Genomic DNA, 20,515 nt, shown 5'->3' with positions numbered 1-20,515 from the left:
CTCCACCCGTATCTTCCTCTTCTTGTACTACCTACCAGCATACACTATATACTCCACCCGTACCTTCCTCTTCTTGTACTACCTCCTACCATGCACTATATACTCCACCCGTATCTTCCTCTTCTTGTACTACCTACCAGCATACACTATATACTCCACCCTTACCATTATTCTTCTTGTACTACCTACCAGCATACACTATATACTCCATCCGTACCTTCCTCTTCTTGTACTACCTACCAGCATACACTATTTACTCCACCCGTATCTTCCTCTTCTTGTACTACCTACCAGCATACACTATATACTCCACCCTTACCATTATTCTTCTTGTACTACCTACCAGCATACACTATATACTCCATCCGTACCTTCCTCTTTTTGTACTACCTCCTACCATGCACTATATACTCCACCCGTATCTTCCTCTTCTTGTACTACCTACCAGCATACACTATATACTCCACCCTTACCATTATTCTTCTTGTACTACCTACCAGCATACACTATTTACTCCGCCCTTACCATTATTCTTCTTGTACTACCTACCAGCATACACTATATACTCCGCCCTTACCATTATTCTTCTTGTACTACCAACCAGCATACACTATATACTCCATCCGTACCTTCCTGTTCTTGTACTACCAACCAGCATACACTATATACTCCACTCGTACCTTCCTCTTCTTCTACTGCCTACCAGCATACACTATATACTCCACCCGTACCTTCCTCTTCTTGTACTACCTACCAGCATACACTATATACACCACCCGTACCTTCATCTTCTTGTACTACCTACCAGCATACACTATATACTCCACACGTATCATCACCTTCTTGTACTACCTACCAGCATACACTATATACTCCACACGTACATTCCTCTTCTTGTACTACCTACCAGCATACACTATATACTCCACCCGTACCTTCCTCTTCTTGTACTACCTACCAGCATACACTATATACTCCACACGTACCTCCCTCTTCTTGTACAACCAACCAGCATACACTATATACTCCACCCGTACCTTCCTCTTCTTGTACTACCTACCAGCATACACTATATACTCCATCCGTACCTTCCTCTTCTTGTACTACTTACCAGCATACACTATATACTCCACCCGTATCTTCCTCTTCTTGTACTACCTACCACCATATACTATATACTCCACCCGTACCTTCCTCTTCTTGTACTACCTACCAGCATACACTATATACTCCACCCGTACCTTCATCTTCTTGTACTACCTACCAGCATACACTATATGCTCCACCCGTACCTTTCTCTTCTTGTACTACCTACCAGCATACACTACATACTCCACCCGTATCTTCCTCTTCTTGTACTACCTACCAGCATACACTATATACTCCACACGTATCATCACCTTCTTGTACTACCTACCAGCATACACTATATACTCCACCCGTACCTTCCTCTTCTTGTACTACCTACCAGCATACACTATATACTCCACCGATACCTTCATGTTCCTGTACTACCTACCACCATACACTATTTACTTCACCCGTATCTTCCTCTTCTTGTACTTCCTACCACTATACACTATATACTCCACCCGTACCTTCCTCTTCTCGTATTGACTACCAGCATACGTTGCACATTATATACTCCACCCATATCTTCCTCTTCTTGTATTGCCTACCAGCATAGACTTTATACTCCACCCGTATCTTCCTCTTGTACTACCTATCAGTAAACACTATTTACCCACCTTGTGCTATCTTCCAACATACACAACTCACTGCACTCCTGCACCATGATCAACCTACACGAATATCCACAGTCCATATCCATTGGACTCCGACACAGTTAAATCTCTATAGATAACCCGTCCTACATGTAGCCTGCCTACCTCAACGATTATGTTCAAACTATGCAGTCGACGACAGTGTTCAATACAAGGCCGACAGCATTCAAGACACAACGAGCAGGTTACTTGTAAAGAAGCGGAATCCCTCTAACCCTAATATGTGCCAGTGTTAAAACACTGTTTAACTCTCACAACTTTAGGTAGAGTTGTTCGTGTTTTGTAAGTGTTATAGCGTATGCATCGTGCATAATATACTTCGAGGAATGGCGTCTGAATTGGGAGTGAAAATGACAGATTTACTTGATTGCTCCGATTCCTCGAATGTGTAAACTTAAATCAAGGTCAAAAGGAATATATAATTTACTATAACGCTGATTTACACTGACAATATATCTTTATCAAGACACTTTTACTCATATATGTCGCGACAATACAGGACACACCTACCTGAGAGTTTATCTTCCTTGTTATACACGTCACTTCCGGGTCAGACGTCTATGCGCGAGCGTCCTCGAATTGTGAAAGAATATGTCACATGACACATACACATGAAAAACGTACAAACTTTATTATTTGATATAACTAGTAGTCCATTCAAGTTACATTGAGACCTGTATTTAACAGTAGTACTGTTGTGCCGTGGCTGGTCAATGTCATGTGGGAAGGAAGCACAACACTAGGACTGCGTTCCTAAATTACAAAGCAGCTTAATGCGTTATTTCGATAAATAAATTTAAAACTGTCAAATAAATTATTTTCCTAAATATATACAAGTGACACAGAAAAGTATAACTTCAAAAATTTTGCACATTTGCAATAACCTCCAACTTCATTTGTTGATATTGTATGTGCTCAAATTTAACATACTTGTTTACACTGGCAGGGGACACGGGTTGCCCTGTCGTCTAAGGCGCCGCAATTTGCTGTGCAGAATTGCGCCCCTTGGGCACGCCAGAAACCTATGATTGTGGGTTCGAATCCCGGTTCGCCCCGATTATGTTTCTAGGTTTGTCAGCACCATACCCGTGCTCGTGGGTTTCACCGAAGTGGTAAACGTCTGAGACCTGCATCACTTCGGGCTTTCCTCCCACATTAAGCTGACACGCCGTGATAGAACTGGAATACTGTTAAAAGCGGCGTTGAACCCAACTCACTCACTCACACTGTTTACACTGGCTGTTCAATCAACTTGGTTGTTCAGTCATTTTGTTAACTGACATATCTGGGTACAGGTGCTTGTGCATGGGTATATTTCACTGTGTTGAGATACTCAGAAGAAATATTTGTTTGACACATGTCTCGAGGGGTGGGTAAAGTGATTTAAGCGTTGGCTCGTCACGAATGAGGTACGGGTTCGATTCTCTACTTATATACAACAGGTCAGGCCCATTTCTGGTGTCTTGATAAGGTTGGACTATTGGTAAGATTGATCATCAAACCAACTCTCACTAGTCTACTCACACACATGCCCCCACACACCAACCAAACCACACTCCTGTGTGTTCTACACATTCTCTATCTATACATGGGTGAAAAGTAAATATTGGTCATTAGCACTTTTTCAACAGTGTGTGTTCGTTGACGTGAAGGGTTGTGTGAGAATAGCCACGGTAACAGCTGCACTCACAGAGTTATCCCCTTTTGACCGCTCGTCTTATATTCGTTGTGGCATGTGCGTTGTGGCATGTGGTTTCAACATGACACGGGCGGTATTTCAAAGTAACTGTTACAGAATTTTCATACGAATAATAAAGCCATTTATCACCAAAACGTGTTTGCACATGAGATGACTATACTCTATGACCCTGAAGGTGGTTGCTACTGCACATATTTAGACACCGGTTACTATTAAAAGCTAAAAAGGTTATTTATTGTTGAAAAATAGAATCTCATTGAGTGGTCTTCTATATCAAATGTTGCAACGCGCTGCAGTAAAAGTTAAATATTTAATTTTAAATATTAAGTTATTTTACAAATAGACTGAACATCTGTCCATTCATTTATTACGATATCGATTTCCGGACATTTTGATGTTTAATTTCATCATACAGTGACTACCAAGTGATAGGATTAAAAGAGATCGAATACTAGCATAGTTAGTCTATTGTGATGTTTTAAGCTTTTTTGAACCTCTTAATAATTGTCAGTCAATCTGTTAAATAAATGAACAGATGTTGCTGACAATTTAGACATTTTATGAATTCTCTGAGAAAACCACATTTTACACACTGACTGACATATACGCCTACACACTAAAAGGAGTGGTGTCTGTCGCGCATCGAAAAGCTTCCAAGCGAAAACGGAGAGGAACGTGAATGATTCTGTTAATGCTAAAACAAAATGCAAAAATTGTTATTTCAACCGACCAACGTGATATGTTTAAGAACATTTGGTCAACCCCCATGTGTAGTGCAATAAAGTATATTTTACCCTTAACTCTAGTTAAAGCACGAGGTCGCGTATAAAAGCCTTAATTATCAAACGTGTGTGCCATCTGTCAAACAAATAACTATTTTGACCCCTTGTTATCGTGTTGTCCAGCAAATCGTTCCACAACAAACAAATCACCCGATCTCAAGAGCAGCACTTGCGGGAACTTACTCATCTGTCTGACAATATGGCGACTAATTATTCTGTATAATTTATTTAAATTATTCAAAATATCCCCTTCCTATTGCAGTTGTCAATGGTGAGAGACAATTATATTACAAATATTATGTGAAACAATAATAGTTGAGAATAGAAACCTGGAAATAAAACTGTTGAACCTGACATGTATATAATAAATACACACTTCAAAAAGAGGGGCGGTCGGATAGCCTAGTGGTTAAAGCGTTCGCTCGTCACAAATAGGAAATGTTGGACGTCGTTGTTGTCGTTGTACAAAGACATTGAAAACTGTTCACTGTCATGTCACATAAGGCCACAAGTTTGAACTCAGTATATCATGTGACCGCCCCAGGCAGCAATCACGGCTCTGCATCTCCTCGGTACTGACTGTATAAGTGTACAAATTCTGTCCAGAATTCTGCGCCATTCTGCTTAGAACGCGTTGGCCAGTTGTGGGAGTGTCTGCGTGTCATCCCAGAGGTGTTCGATTGGCTTGAGATCTGGAGATCTCGACGGACAGGACAAACTGTTGATGTTGGCATTATGAAGGTAGTCTACCGTGACGAGCTGTTCGCGGTGGAGCGTTGTCCTGTTGAAACAGCTCCCTCTGGCGGTCAATGATGGGAAGAAGGTGAGGTTGAAGAATTTAAATCATGAAACTATTTGCTGTCAAATTTCCCATAACCACAACCAAGTCAGGTCTCGTGGTGTAGGATATGGCCCCCCTCATTGTGACACTACTGCCACCGAAATTGTCGAATTCACGTACACAATGTGGTGCAAAACGCTCATTTCGACGAACACGTTGTCTTACATCTCGCCGGTGAAGAAGAAATCTTGATCCATCGCTAAACCACACCACAGTTTCTCAAATGTAAGGTGTAAGGTATGACACAAACGCAAGCGTCGCTGCCGATGGATCTGTTGCAAAACAGGGACGATAATTGGTCTTCTAGGTCGGATTTTAGCCTCGCGAAGATGGTTCCTGACAGTCTGGTCCGATATCCCCCTCAAACCAGGGATGCTTCCTGCATTCTCCGTAGCTGTGGCATAGCGATGACGTAGGTGGAACAGTTGAATGGAGCGATCCTTTGCAGGGCTGGTAACTCTTGATCGGCCGGTTCTCGGACGGTTTACAGTGGAATTGAACTGTGTGTATCGGCCACAAAGGCGGCAAATGTTGCTGTGGAGGACGTTGAAGTGGCGTACAACAAAAGACTGCGATTCACCTCTTTGGATACGTCCTATGGCGATCTTCCGATCGGCAGCGCTGAGTCTCGGCATTTTCGAACTTGAAAATTTTTGACACTTGAATGACAAATTATTGGCTTATGCTTGCCTTATGGCCACTACCACGAGTTGTACCACGAGTTACGAATGCCATAAGTTGCACGTGCATTTTGCTTTACTGTTTTCCTCCATGACATTTGTTAAAAAGTGTGGAAAAAATGCCGCTTAAAACATTGCAGATCGACAATGGCTGCGTTTTGACGCACCTTTTGTCGAATATCAGGCCACCAACATTTTCCAAAAGCATATATCAAATTTATAGACGGGATTTTTTTGTGTAGTAAGGTTCAATAAACGACATACTACCTATGCGTTTCTTTTTTTTGAAGAGTGTATGTAGTACCGACACGGCATATGAGCAGGTCATTTACATATTTTGTTTGTTGTTTTACGCCACTGTCAGCATTATTCTCTACTGGCCCGAGAAGATTCCGGGGTAGAATAGGTCTTCAGCAACCCATGCTTGCCGTAAAAGGTGGCTATGCTTGTCGTAAAAGGCGAGTAACGGGATCGGGTGGTCAGGCTCGCTGACTTGGTTGATGAATGTCATCGATTCCAATTGCGAGGATCGATGCTCATGATATTAATCACTGGATTGTCTGGTCCAGACTCGATTATTAACAGACCGCCGTCATATAGCTGGAATATTGCTGAGTGCGGCGTTAAACAACAAACCAACCAACCAACCAGCAATATTCTAGCAGTATCACAGCGGTCGGTTGATATTCGAGCATGGGCCGTCCACATCAGAGGATGATATTATGAGCAACGATGGCAAGCAATCAACTACGTCACCAAACCTGACAGTCAGAGCGAACTTAGTCGCTCTAACGACATGCAATAGAGTCTTGGCAAACGACACGATCCACACGGGTGATTTACATATTAGAATGACGGACTGGCTTGTCTATTCCATCCTCTCTGCTGTTCCGTCAGCAGAAATATAAATACCAATCAGTCTTTATTTTACTTACGTTTGAAATATGACATATAAATGGGTAGATGTGTTTTGTGATTAAACATGTTTAATGCTTAATAAGTGTTTGATATTGGATAGCTTTCGTTGCTTGAGTTGACCCGTGAAGATCCGGGGTAGAATAGGTCTTCAGCAACCGATACTTAGCGTAAAAGGTGATTATGCTTGTCGTAAAAGGCGACTAATGGGATCGGGTGGTCAGGCGCGCTGATTTGGTTGATGCATGTGATCGATCCCAATTGCGTGGATCGATGCTCATGATATTAATCAGTGGATTGTCTGGTCCAGACTCGATTATTTACAGACCGACGTCATATAGCTGGAATATTGGTAATTATTGCCCTCAGTGTTCTACACCCAGTTCCAGAAAGTGCTACCATAATTTGCTAATATAGATGTAAAACTGTAAACTTATTTTTGGAAATGAATATTATAGCAGATGACGTCAATAAAAAAATCGGATCTTTTACTGCGCAACGGTACATCTAGATGTCTGCACCGAATCTTCCTCATTAGTTAATGAGCGTCGAGTCTTGGTACGAATGTGCGACGTATTCAGGCAAGCATGTTTGTTGTCTCCAACTAAAATGTATATTGTTGCAGATATAGTTTTCGTCATGTCGGTTTGCTATTAAGTGTAAATGAGTGTTCTGAGAGGGTTGTCGTTTACTAAGACCATTCCGACCATAATGAAGCAGAATCGCTGTGTAAAGCTGCGTTTGGATTCCATGTAGGTGAGCAGTTTCGTATCGGAGTAACATTATCTGTTTTAAATGAACTTACGGGTAACGTATAGGAGGAATACACTATAAATTTACAACAACAAAAATCAATAACATACGATGACGTTTAATTATTTTCAGGCCAAGGAATGGCACGAAAGTTATTATGGAAACAAAAACACATCAAATAATGGTACTGACTATTTGGGCATGACAAAAACTTTGACAGTTTTTGGCAATGTTCCTGCAAGATGTTTGGGCGTGACAAACGACGCTTTTAAGTACAAGGTTACCTCACGAAAGGCGTGAAGCTCAAGCCCTCGGTTTCAGTGATTTTGAATTGAGGCCACTTTGAACAGTATTTCAGCGTGCAAGCTGATGTGTTAGGAATATCAGAGGTGGTGCAGACGTTTACAATAATAGTAAAACTCGTAGCATTCGGGCTAGCGAAAGGGACAGCTCTTCACAGGGCTTAACCGAATGGGTCATCCGTCCTTTGGAGCATGTCTAGAGTGTCTGCAATGTGAATGTTGCCTGCAGTCTGTAACGTCACTTACTCAACATATTCACATTCTGTGTCCTACAGTGTTTGCTTACCTGACTTACACTCAGTGGTGTACACAACCTGGTGACTTTATTTTCACGTTATATACACCTTTTACACTTTGACTGTATAATATTCATCATAAAATTTAATTTCATTCGTTTTGTTGTTTGACGTTAAATTGTATATTTTGGGTCTTTAGAGGAATTTAATCCTCTGTCGTTCTCGGTTGCATCGCTTCATATGGGCGATAGGCTGACATGTTACAACAAACATGTTACAACAAACATGTTTGGGAGCTAACTGAATCATAACAGTTTGAATAATATAATAGGTAAGTTTTATCATACTTATACGGCGATATTTAGTATATACCAAACAGAAGAAGGTCTAGTCATTTATATGAAAACAATGCAGTACAATTAGTCCTTCCAAGAAAATTCAATATGCTGTAGGATTCAGTGCCCATGAACAACTGTCTGTTTGTGTAACTCGGTCGAGGTACGACTGAGTGGATAAATGTCATGTTACGCAGTATAACGCACATATCACTCCAAACAGTTAATAACAAATTCTAATCGTAGATTCACGCTGAGAGCGTAATACCACATATTAAGTGAATACTAGCAACCTTTGAGCGATGAGGATTCAACAAAGGGCAGATAAACCGTCATTCCGAGTAGGTTACTCTAAAAATACACATGGTCTATTTTTTCTGAGAAAATGGAGCAATATCTATATGAGACGTGTTGATAATCACTCAATCTATTTCTGAAAGAAGTGACATCAAACAGTCTGTGACGTCTTTGATATATATCGTCTTTAACCATTCTCGACGATGCGGTGATATGTCTCGTTGGTATGGGCCGCTTCGCTAACAATGTCACCAACGACGTGAATTAGCTAATCAGAATGAATAACAAAACAATGCTCAAGATAATATACTGTCAATAATTGCAACAATACATTTGCCCCTAAGGACAATACCAGCTGGCTAGACTTGCTTTGGTGAACGTTTCTAGACTGGTGTCTTTTTTTCATAAAATATATATATTCCACAGTCATGGCACAAGACTAGTTTCGTCCATATACGATCATATACAACTGCATGTAGAGTTGTACTTACAACTACATGTGTTTGTAAAATGGGAGTAACTGGGTGAGTGCTCAATTTGCATTTATATGGGGAATCGATCCCGGGCCTTCGGCGTCATGAACGAAAGCTTTAACCAGAAGGTCAACACCGACCTATACGTGGATATTTGTCAGATCAAAGTGGTGTTTTAAAAATCCCACTCCCATCCGTTGAGAAAAACTGCTGAGTCAGGGGTATGGTCAGAACGCCTCACCCTGACTTGCATATTTTCCGCACCGTAATGTCCAACCTCTTCATTGATTAAAAACTTGTAATGTTTGCTAAATATCTGGGACGAAAAGATATGGTTGTGTTTAGCTATTTAGTATATGTCTGTAAATTGTGTTTGTTTGGCAAACATATATTCTTTAGATTAAGTGTGTACATGTTAACTTATTTGATCAAATTAGTCGTAATTGTGTGAATTTTCGCATTAGAAAAAATGACCCGAAACATGACGTGTAATTCTCATGGATGTGTATTTGAGTATGTGCACAGGCAGGTACACGTGAAGATGATGTTTAAACAGGTAACTCCCTCTACTGAGCAAGTGAATACAGGTCAATGGGGTTGCAACTGTTGGTCATCAGATAAGATATGAATGTGCACAGTATGATCACAGCTACAACTAAAAAATAAAAACAGATTAACTATCTGACGAAACAACAAAACCACTTCGTCATTTTGTTACACATTAGCCCTCGGAATTTATTTGTTGGAGGGTGCAGCCATTAGGAACTTCGTCTCCGTGGAGTAAACGTAGTGGTTTAGTTTTACAGTAATGCTATTTTCAGTTTTACATGACATGTATATGACTGTATTCCTGACAGATGACGGTACATGAAAAGACCGTTTGGCATTTGATTGTTTGTCTCTTTGTTGTTTAACGCCGCACACAGCAGTATTGCAGCTATATGACGCGATCTGTAAGAAGTCGAGTCTGGATTGACATTACCTGTTTGCACCCAGATACTTAGATTACCTTCGGAACCGTTCAGATCATTACCAATATCGTAGTTCGGTTATGCAATACAACTAAAGAACTTATCATCAATAGTTTAAGATTATGACATAACATAATAATGCAAATCAGATAAAGCTCGGCGCTTTACCAGGACCGGTTGATATTTTCAATATTGGAATACTCTCCATTATTATCACTGAATTGATCTAATTTCAACTGTTGATGAGTAGAACCACATTGCATCTGATTATGTACGTGATATATGTCTACATTTATATGTGCATACCAAAAGGTACGGTATGTTGTTTAACTGCTTGCACAAAGATAGATGTTTGATGGTATTACGAATATGTGACCGGACGCCACACTGTCGATTCCAACTACATGTATGTCATTAGCGTGTGTTTATGAAATATATTAAACAGCGATGATACCAGGTTTAAAGGTCAGCTTATATTCTGCCACGACTGTTGCACCTGTCACAAACACCTGCACAGACACGTCAATTGTTCACCTGAAAGTGCAGGGGTACATGTGGTACAAGATAACAAAAGGATAACTATATGAACAGGGATATGCATTGTGAAGGTCATACGTCGACTCTTATCGCCTGCATTAGGTCATGTTAACATGCTTGTCCTCGATCGGCGCGCCGTGAAGCCAAACACTTTGTACCATTTCTTCGTTGTGAGGTTTTGTGAAAGGGGAAACATCTTGCAGAACCTTTCTGTATTAGCTGACAACAGTTGTTGAGACATTTTTTATCGGTCAGTTATGTGTTTCTTTAACTTCGTAGTGAGTCATCTGTAATATTATAGTTTCACGACTGCTATTAATTAATACATTGCGATTGTTTGTCTTTCCAAGCCAAACTCTTGTGTTGCTTGCCGCAGAGTTTTTTTCCACTTTTATCAACAAGTGTTGATATTTTTTACATGTATATCAAAAGACACGAGGATGAGATTTTATTTATCATCTAACATCATTCTTCCAACTTATTCAGATTGTAGACAGTACTAAGCAGTTTCCACTTGCACAAAGCGATTTTAGCGGTACGATGATCGTAACTCCCATTCTTTAACATTGGCGTACAATAGTCGTAGCGCTAAGATCGCTTTGTGCAAGCGGGCCCAGTAGCAAAGCCATTAGTGATGTCAGTGATGCCTTCACAATGGTATGCAAAGCATTGTGGTGCAATTTCGACCAAGTGATATCTCTTGAGGGAGCCAGTTTTTGATGATAAACGATGTTAAGTACAGTGATCATTGGTTTAGTCATAATTTTAGCATGGTAAAGTGATTCTTAGCTTCCTGACGTACTTCGGCTATAATATTGTAATCGTTATTCACTTATCTTGTTTCAAGACACCATCACCAGCGATTAAGATGTAACATTCCAAAGATGATCAGAAGTAGGATGGAAGAGGACAGATGGAATCAGTTCATGATGACGACAAAAGTAATTTCAAGATAAAGTCAGGAGAAGACTCATCGGATGGAGATTATAAACACATTCCATTGTCTTTAGCGACAAAAGGGGATGATTCAGGAGATGTTGAGGAGGTATGGGTGGGTATTTCAAACAAAAATAAAATGGGTCAAGGGCATACTTTTATAGGAATATCGGAAAATTCTATGATTGTTTTGAATAAGCAGTGGTAACAGAATCTACATGTCTTTCCATTTCAACATACAATTGTTTATAGAGCAATTTCTTTCGTGATGATCACACAGAGTTTGATGGTTTAGTACAAAAAAGAATAAACTGAATTTTCAAGATTTTGATATGCATTCAATTTCAGGTATAGGTCTTTCCATGACTCACGGCCCCGCACTGGTACTGGTCGGAAAGTACTTTAAGAAGAGAAGAGGCATCGCAACAGCAGTTGCCATGTCGGGAATCAGTTTGGGGGAAGTGTCTTCCCACCTCTAGTGAACTTCCTATTGGGTGAATATGGAGTCAGAGGAAGTATGTTGATCCTCACAGGGCTGACAATGAACGTGTGGGTCGGGGCAGCCTTGTTTAGACCATTAAACTATTTTCAAAAGAAGGCACCAAAGAATAGATCAGTGATGAATAAAGATCTTGGAGATGAAGATGGTGATGTTGTACAAGACTCTTCTGTTCAGATGGCTATCGACGAAGCTGGTGGAAATAATGCTGGTCTCAGTCAAATGGACACAGGCAAAGAAAAGGCTGTGGTGAAAGAAACAGACCTGATTCGGCGATTAGTTTTGGATCACAGGAACATGATTTTTCCGAATATCATCTGAGATTGTACACAAGCAGCCCTGATTTGACATCAGTGTCATTGGTGGATTTACGAGAGGTTCATTCACAAAAGTATGGCGATGAACAAGAAGCCAGGCTACACAAAAGTGCGTGCATGCATGTTAAACAAGCTTTTGCAGCATTTGACCTTTCCTTGTTCAAACAACCAATGTTTCGTCTGATTGCCGCATTTTCTCATTTTGGTATGGTGTTTACATTAGCAGGAGCATATCTTCCTGTCCTAGCAAATGAAAAAGGTGTTCCACCTACAGAGGCAGCCTTTCTGTTGACTATTACAGGTGTGCTTGATTTCTGCGGTAGACTGGCAGTCGGGTTCGTGGCTGATCTCAAATACATCAAAATCAATCATTTGATGGCTATTGGAATAGTAATATCTGGAACAGTGGCTCAATTCGCCTCTTTTTACAACACGTATCCACTTTTAATCGTATTCTCCGTGCTTGCCGGGCTCTTTGGCAGTTTTTATAATTGCCTGATTCCAATTGCCATTGTTGAGTTTATGGGATTGAAACACATGGCCAAAGTTCTTGGATTTGTAGCCGTGTTTCATGGGCTTGCAATGGGGCTGACACATCCAATCATGGGTAAGTCTTCCCATCAGTTTGCATGTTATTAAATTCATAAGGTGTAAAACAATATTAATTATACTGCGTTTCTGTTTTTATAAATCTTTAATTAATAAATTCAAAGCTTAAAAGTTTAATATAGAATAGACATAAAGCGTTTAGACATGCTACAAATATATAACTTAATGTAAAAACCCAAAATTTTGACGGTACAACGAACCCGGACAATCGATGTGAAGAGAAAACGCTGTAACCGCTATCTTACCCCAGCGGCCGCATAAGTTTGAGACCCGTGAAGATTCTGGGGTAGAATAGGTCTTCAGCAACCCATGCTTGCCGTAAAAGATGACCATGCTTGTCGTAAAAGGCGACTAACGGGATCGGGTGGTCAGGCTCGCTGACTTGGTTGATACATGTCATCGATCTCAATTGCGTGGATCGATGCTCATGATATCAATCACTGGATTGTCTGGTCCAGACTCGATTATTTGCAGACCGCCGTCATATAGCTGGAATTTTGCTGAGTTCGGCGTTAAACAATAAACCAACCAACCAATCATAAGTTTGATGTTCCGTTTATATTGAAACGTTTGACACTTCCTGTTATGATGCAAACCGTTAAGTACTCGATTTTAAAACAAATGCTTGGTTTTGCTTCTTCACAGATACTGAAATTTTAATAACACTTCAAAGAAAATATAACATATGTAGTCATTAAATTTGAAATATTTCATATTTTGCCTAAAATTCTTATTGCTTTAAACATTACTTATCGTAACACATTTCTTGCAGGGGCAATCCGTGACCTGACTGGCTCGTACAACTTGTGCTTTATTGGAATATGCAACTATATCTGTGCCATATTGCTTCTGTGCATACCACTAGTCACAAAGAAGACACCAACGACACCAGAAGCAAGGGAATTGGAAGAAGGCCAACTATTGAAACAGGACTGAGACTGCACATTTAAGAGTGCCGTGTGTAGATGCATAGATGCCTTTTTATATGTAGCAGGGCGTGGAGTCATCCCATAGATGACATCCTTACCTTGTCAGCTTGCTGATGGGGTTAACCTCTTTGGTCATGTGGACAAGGCGTCCGACCTCTGATCAGAAGGTCCGTGGTTCGAATCCCATCAGGGGACTCGCAAATGTTATGGCCGCTACATATATATATTGTCTTATATCCACTACATATTCGTTTGGAGATTACATCCACCTGCGAGTTGTATCTTTACCTCAACATATTGGACATTGTCGCAGTCATTGTGTTGAAAACTAAACATGTGTAGGTTTTCGAATTGTGTGGATCATTGGAGGCATCAAACAAAATGGCTTTCTGAAGACTGAAAAGTGAAACGATTGTGATCCCCGAACGTTACGAACATCACCTAGAGGTAAATCTGCCTTAACATAGACAACAGCTGATACACATGTACATGTATATACCAGCACTATATCATTCGATTTTACCCGTAAAGATCCGGGTTAGAATTGGTCTTCTTCAATTCAACTTGCTCGGGTGATCAGGCCCGTATTCCAATTGCGTGGATCGATGCTCATGATGTCAATCACTCGATTGTCTGGTCCAGACTCGATTATTTAAGACCGCCGAAAATTGCTGAGTGCGGTGTTAAACACAAACAAACAAATTACATTTCAATAATGGGCTTGGTTTGATAGGCTAAAATAGTTTAGAGTGTCATTCTTTATAACCTTTCGCAGTGTGTTAAGCTATTCGAAAGAATAAAGTGTACACCGTTCTGTAGCTAGTTCTCATACTTATGTTTGTAGTAAAATGAAATCACAATGTGCAATCAAAATTATTCATCAGTCTGCATTACAACTTGAAACACTACAATAACAAGGAGCTGTGCATGCCTGAAATATAATATTCTAGCAGTCGCCGTACTTTATCACTAGTACATACAATAACTGAGGTAGCGGACCTAATCTACATTTGATAGATTTGACAAGATCTAAAAATAGAACGTATTAGCTATGTTTCTGTATCATACATGTCGTGTTTAAAGAAAATAAATGTGTTGTGCGAGCTTTATTTCTAATATTTGATATTTACGACAAAGACTCATACGAGGGTAATACTGTCGTTAAAGAAAAGGGCCAATATAGCTCTTGCCTGTACGGGGATGTGCAATGTCAAGGAGATTAGCAGGTCAAGGGCAGTAGGGTGACCTTGTCCGTACACAACGACTATGTCATCCCGTTTCGAAGAGATAGCATCTGGAGAGGAATTATTAGTGTCGCACATTCAAGTCACTGGTGTTATAATCGGAATAGATTTAATGTATTTGATATTAAATAAAATAAGAAGCTGAAAATAAATTGTTGAAAAACCAGATGGGGCATGTGTGATAGTGCAATCTGGGCCGTTCGTCTGACACACACACAGTGTCTTGTATATATAACGCCCCCTACTTGACATACTACTTTTCTGTTGGTTCTGTTGGTGATTGATGTTTATGGCACAAATAGCTGTCATAGGTTCGTGTGAAAGTGCAGTTGTAGAGTACAAGTGAAATCTAGCCCTATGTCGCAGGGACATTGTCAAGTGATTCAAACATTCCAGACCTGTTTGCCAAACATATCCACCACAGTATAAATATCATAGGTTAAAGGCTGTACATCACGTGATAAAGATAGTCCCTTTAACATCAGTAAAAACAGACGGAGACGGAGTGTAATTGATAGAGTCGCAATGGGTATTACGATGACGAATTAAAACTATCAAACCCAAAGTGAGTGAGTGAGTTGGGTTTAACGCCGATTTTAACAGTATTCCAGTTATATCGCGCCGTGTCAGCTTAATGTGGAAGGAAAGCCCCAAGTGATGCAGGTCTCAGACGTTTACCACTTCAGTGAAACCCACGAGCACGGGTATGGTGCTGACAAACCTAGAAACATAATCGGGTCGAACCGGGATTCGAACCCACAATCATAGGTTTCTGGTGTGCCTAAGGGATGCAACTCTGCACAGCGAATCGCGGCGCCTTAGACGACTGGGCCACCCGTGCCTCGAACCCAAAGTAAATAAAATGTTTGTAAATGTATAATCCTTGTCTATGTATAAGTTAGATTGGAAAAGCAAATGACACAACTGTTTTTGTTGGTTCCTCTTCTTCCATATACCCCTGCTAACACGTAACAGTGAGTGAGTGAGTTGTTTTTAACGCCGCTTTTGACAGTATTCCAGTTATATCACGGCATGTCAGCTTAATGTGGAAGGAAAGCCCCAAGTGATGCAGGTCTCAGACGTTTACCACTTCAGTGAAACCCACGAGCACGGGTATGGTGCTGACAAATCTAGAAACCTAATCGGGTATGTGTTGGTTCTGAAGGTGTGTAAACGTGCGGGAAATCCTCGATACTCAAGTTGCTGGATACAGCAAACCTAATTCCCATCCAAATATACATAAACTGTCAACGCAAGACAACCAGTCTTAATTAACGGCCGAAACAGATACCATTTGTCGTAAAGGAAAATAGCTGTGAAATGAATATGAAAACGTGTATGGGAAGTGACGTCAGTTGATCAGTTGCACCCACAACAAGTTTCGCTTCAAATTTACATACATGTACATCAGTTGTGCGGTATGGTTCATATTTCTTCAGAAAAGCCCCCGTGGTTCCAGGTATCCCGACGCGTGAAGATCCGGGGTAGAATCGGTCTTCAGCAACCCATGCTTGCCGTAAAAGATGACCATGCTTGTCGTAAAAGGCGACTAACGGGATCGGGTGGTCAGGCTCGCTGACTTGGTTGATGCATGTCATCGATCCCAATTGCGTTGATCGATGCTCATGATATTAATCACTGGATTGTCCGGTCCAGACTCGATTATTTACAGACCGCCGTCATATACCTGGAATATTGCTGAGTGCGGCGTAAAACAACCAACCAACTAACCAACCAGGTATCCCATGCTTCAAAAGCATTAAATAAGGGTCGGAAAATGCGTGACACGGCTGTACCGTGACTAGTTAATTGTTAAATTCAGTGTAATTGAAGCTGTAATATTGCTATGTACAGCGTAAAGTTTCATAAACTCATGAAATCTGATAAAACACAGAGGGGCTATTTGGAACTTTGACCAATCCTGATTATGATAGACGAGGTCTAGTTCATCTACACCAGATTTTTCACAGAACATTCAGCAGAGAAGGCATGCTGCTTCTACCAGTAGATGGACATAGGTGAGAGTTCATGGGAAATTAATGCCGACTAAGTGTAGTAACACACAACTATCGATGTGGTCAAGCAAACTAATTATTGGCAGTAGAAAACCTTAATTGCAGAATCATTACCGACTGGCGCACATATTAAATAATTAGAATATTTAACGTACTTAGATGCTCAAAATAGCATTTGTGACCTACAAACTCAATGTTATATTCAAATATAAGTTGCAGACACTTATGATAAATATACTATACATTGTAACCTAGTTAATACCTATTAACTCACAAAAAAGTTGTACCGTTACACTGTCCAGGCAATCGTGCATGTTATGTCAACATAACAATTTTATCGTATGGCGTATGATGTTATGACACATCTTATCATGGTAATTACTAATGTCTTATATACAGCGATATTGAAGCATTACTTTCACTTTCACTTGTATAAAATGACTAGGGTACCTTTGTTGGCCAAAGACATGTGCCAAATGCCAAGGTGAAATTATTTTCTTTCATATTCCTTTGGTGTTGTTTATTAGACGAAACAAGAAATTCATGATATTGAAATCCTCAGACGAAGAATCATGTCAGACAATATATCCAAACCTCGCTCTTCCCTAGGTCATTTATATATTTACCAGGTGCAATGGAAGGGCGTGGTTTGATTAACGTGGAAGCTATTCATGGTAGACCTGTATGGTGAATTTTTTCACACATTTATTTGTCTGATAATCGTCTTGTGAAGCATGATGAAAACAAGGCATCCACAAGGATGTGGACATAATCTCAATGTGAATGTTGAGTTTGTTGATGGTTCTGTACTGCTGAACGGTACAGAAATGAGTGTCGACCAAGTGACACATCAAATCGGTGTCGTTTCTCAAGGGAAGGGTCTCTGAACGATCACTGCATCGATTTTATGTGCCGTGTGAACGGCAACCCAGCACAGTCTTCACATTCTTCCAATAGTTCTGGGGTTGTTCGACTCGGCAGCGATTTCTGGGAGAAGTCCCATTCGCTGTTTGGGCTGCGTGTAGAGGGGGCAAGGGCCCTGAGCTAATGATGAGCCTAACAGCCCGACTGTGCCAGGATCACCCAAACCATCTTTGCTGCATTTGTTTATTTTATCTGTATATAATAATGATAATGATTATGATGACGACGACCACGACGATTATAATATTATTTCTGCATGAGTACTCTTGAATAAAATAGGCACTCATGAAGAAAATACAGCTATTCATGTTGTTCTTACTGGAGTATAACACCTCTGTATCCCTGAGGCACTCGTGAAGAGCAACCTCCTCGTGTGAGTGCTGGGTAGCGCTAATAGCTCTTCCCCCGTGTGGAACCGGGGCAGAATATTTCCACAGCACCCCATTGCTGGTCGTAAGAGGCGACCAAAGTGAGCAGCCTGTTTGCCGTGGTTTGCGTCCCTGTGTCGGCGGAGGACGGGAGTCTCGTAGTTGAGGGCACTGGTTCCTGGAACTGTGTTCCTTTGCCCAACACACTACTTCGCCCCTTACTTCGCCCAGACGGGTGGTAAGATGGGCCCGGTCTTATCAATCGGCTGGTCATGCCAGGCCCTGTGCGTAATATTGTGTATGCACACTTGTGTTGTATTTTAATGTATATTTTGGTCTTGGCCATGCATTACTTGTGTGAATTCTCAATTTTGGTTGAAAACATTGCCTAGAGTCTTACGCCAGAAGGCGGTGGCTCATGGGCCAATCTGGTACTTTCGACCTCTGAGTTCTGTATGTCTTCAATTTCTTGCCATGGGCCGAACCAGCCTGACATTTTATTTGATAGACAAATACAGCTATTCATGTTGTTCTTACTGGAGTATAACACCTCTGTATCCCTGAGGCACTCGTGAAGAGCAACCTCCTCGTGGTGAGTGCTGGGTAGCGCTAATAGCTCTTCCCCCGTGTGGAACCGGGGCAGAATATTTCCACAGCACCCCATTGCTGGTCGTAAGAGGCGACCAAAGTGGGAAGCCCGTTTGCCGTGGTTTGCGTCCCTGTGTCGGCGGAGGACGGGAGTCTCGTAGTTGAGGGCACTGTTTCCAGGAACAGTGTTCCTTTGCCCAACACACTACTTCGACCGTTACCTCGCCTAGACGGGTGGTAAGATGGGCCCGGTCTTATCAATCGGCTGGTCATGCCAGGCCCTGTGCGTAATATTGTATATGCACGCCTGTGTTGTATTTAATGTATATTTTGATCTTGGCCATGCATAACTTGTGTGAACTAACAAATTTGGATGGAATAAATTGCCTAGAGTCTTACGCCAGAAGGCGGTGGCTCATGGGCCAATCTGGTGATGTTGACCTCTGTATTCTGTATGTCTCCAGTTTCTTGTCATGTACTGAACCTGCCTGGCACTAAATCTGGTAGATAAATATAGCTATTCAAGTCATATTTGCTGGAGTATAGCATCCCTGTTTCCCTGGTGTTTGCATCCTGGATATCCGGTGCAATATAACACTGTCCTTGTTGACACTCGATGGCGGGTGGGGAACAGCGGTGCTGAATCATATTCTTTCATCATGGCTCAACAACAATCTGGTTCATCTCGCAATGAAAAAAAGAGACGATTAGAAGACATTGATCTTTCTTCTGGAAGTATTTCTCAAAATATTGATACCTGGGCTAGATTCCTGGTTATTGAGGCTGCTGATAACCTGCCTATCAAATTAAATCCTTTTGCCATTTCTAAGGCTGTGTCCGGGATTTGTGGTGAGGTCAAGAACGTCACCCGTCTCCGTAGTGGTTCGCTTCTGGTGGAGTGTGCACGGAGACAGCAATCTCTCAATCTGTTGTCTATATCTACATTTGCCAATATTGAGGTTGCTGTGTCTGTGCACAGAACTTTAAACTCTTGTCGAGGCATTGTTCGTGACAGGGCTCGTTGTCTGTCCGACATGTCTGAGGATGAAATTGCTACTGAATTGGAAGACCAAGCTGTAACCGCAGTAAAACGTTTCACGATCAAGAAAGACGGTGTCATCACGAACACCAATACCTATCTCATGACGTTTGCCCAAACTTCCCATCCACAGTCAATAGAAGCAGGTTATATGAACAAGTGCCAACATTTCGGTCATGGTTCAAAATCATAACTCTATGGTATGTCATCGTTGTGGTGACAACCATGAGAGCATTGACTGTGATCATGATCTGAAGTGTGCAAATTATTCAGGCCAACATGTTGCTTCATCCAAATCTTGCCCTGTGTGGCAAATGGAATCCAAAATAATGAAAATCAAATGTGAAAAAAACATATCCTATCTGGATGCCAAAAAACTATTCAAAATTCAGACCACTACCCCCTCAACTATGTCCTACTCCGCTGCCGTCTCCAGCTCTGT

General features: G+C 41.1%; 1 protein-coding gene and 1 pseudogene across 1 annotated transcript; both read left to right on the top strand.

Annotated features, from left to right (window-relative positions):
* The first annotated feature begins 11,873 nt into the window (after positions 1–11,873).
* On the top strand, positions 11,874–13,902 carry LOC139448958 (monocarboxylate transporter 12-like; annotated as a pseudogene).
* A 5,791-nt stretch (positions 13,903–19,693) lies between these two features.
* Positions 19,694–20,266, top strand: LOC139448957 (uncharacterized). Its single transcript, XM_071230462.1, has one exon. It carries the CDS (start codon positions 19,694–19,696, stop codon positions 20,264–20,266), a length of 573 nt encoding a protein of 190 aa, XP_071086563.1.
* The last annotated feature ends 249 nt before the right edge of the window (positions 20,267–20,515 follow it).

This window comes from Haliotis cracherodii, unplaced genomic scaffold, assembly GCF_022045235.1.
Source record: "Haliotis cracherodii isolate W230 unplaced genomic scaffold, xgHalCrac1.p SCAF_7, whole genome shotgun sequence".
Taxonomy (NCBI): domain Eukaryota; kingdom Metazoa; phylum Mollusca; class Gastropoda; order Lepetellida; family Haliotidae; genus Haliotis; species Haliotis cracherodii.
This window is presented reverse-complemented; position numbering and strand designations above follow the sequence as displayed.

Bases quoted from the DNA above. Each gene is read 5' to 3' on its own strand.
- LOC139448957 (XM_071230462.1), top strand. From the start codon at position 19,694: ATGGCTCAACAACAATCTGGTTCATCTCGCAATGAAAAAAAGAGACGA.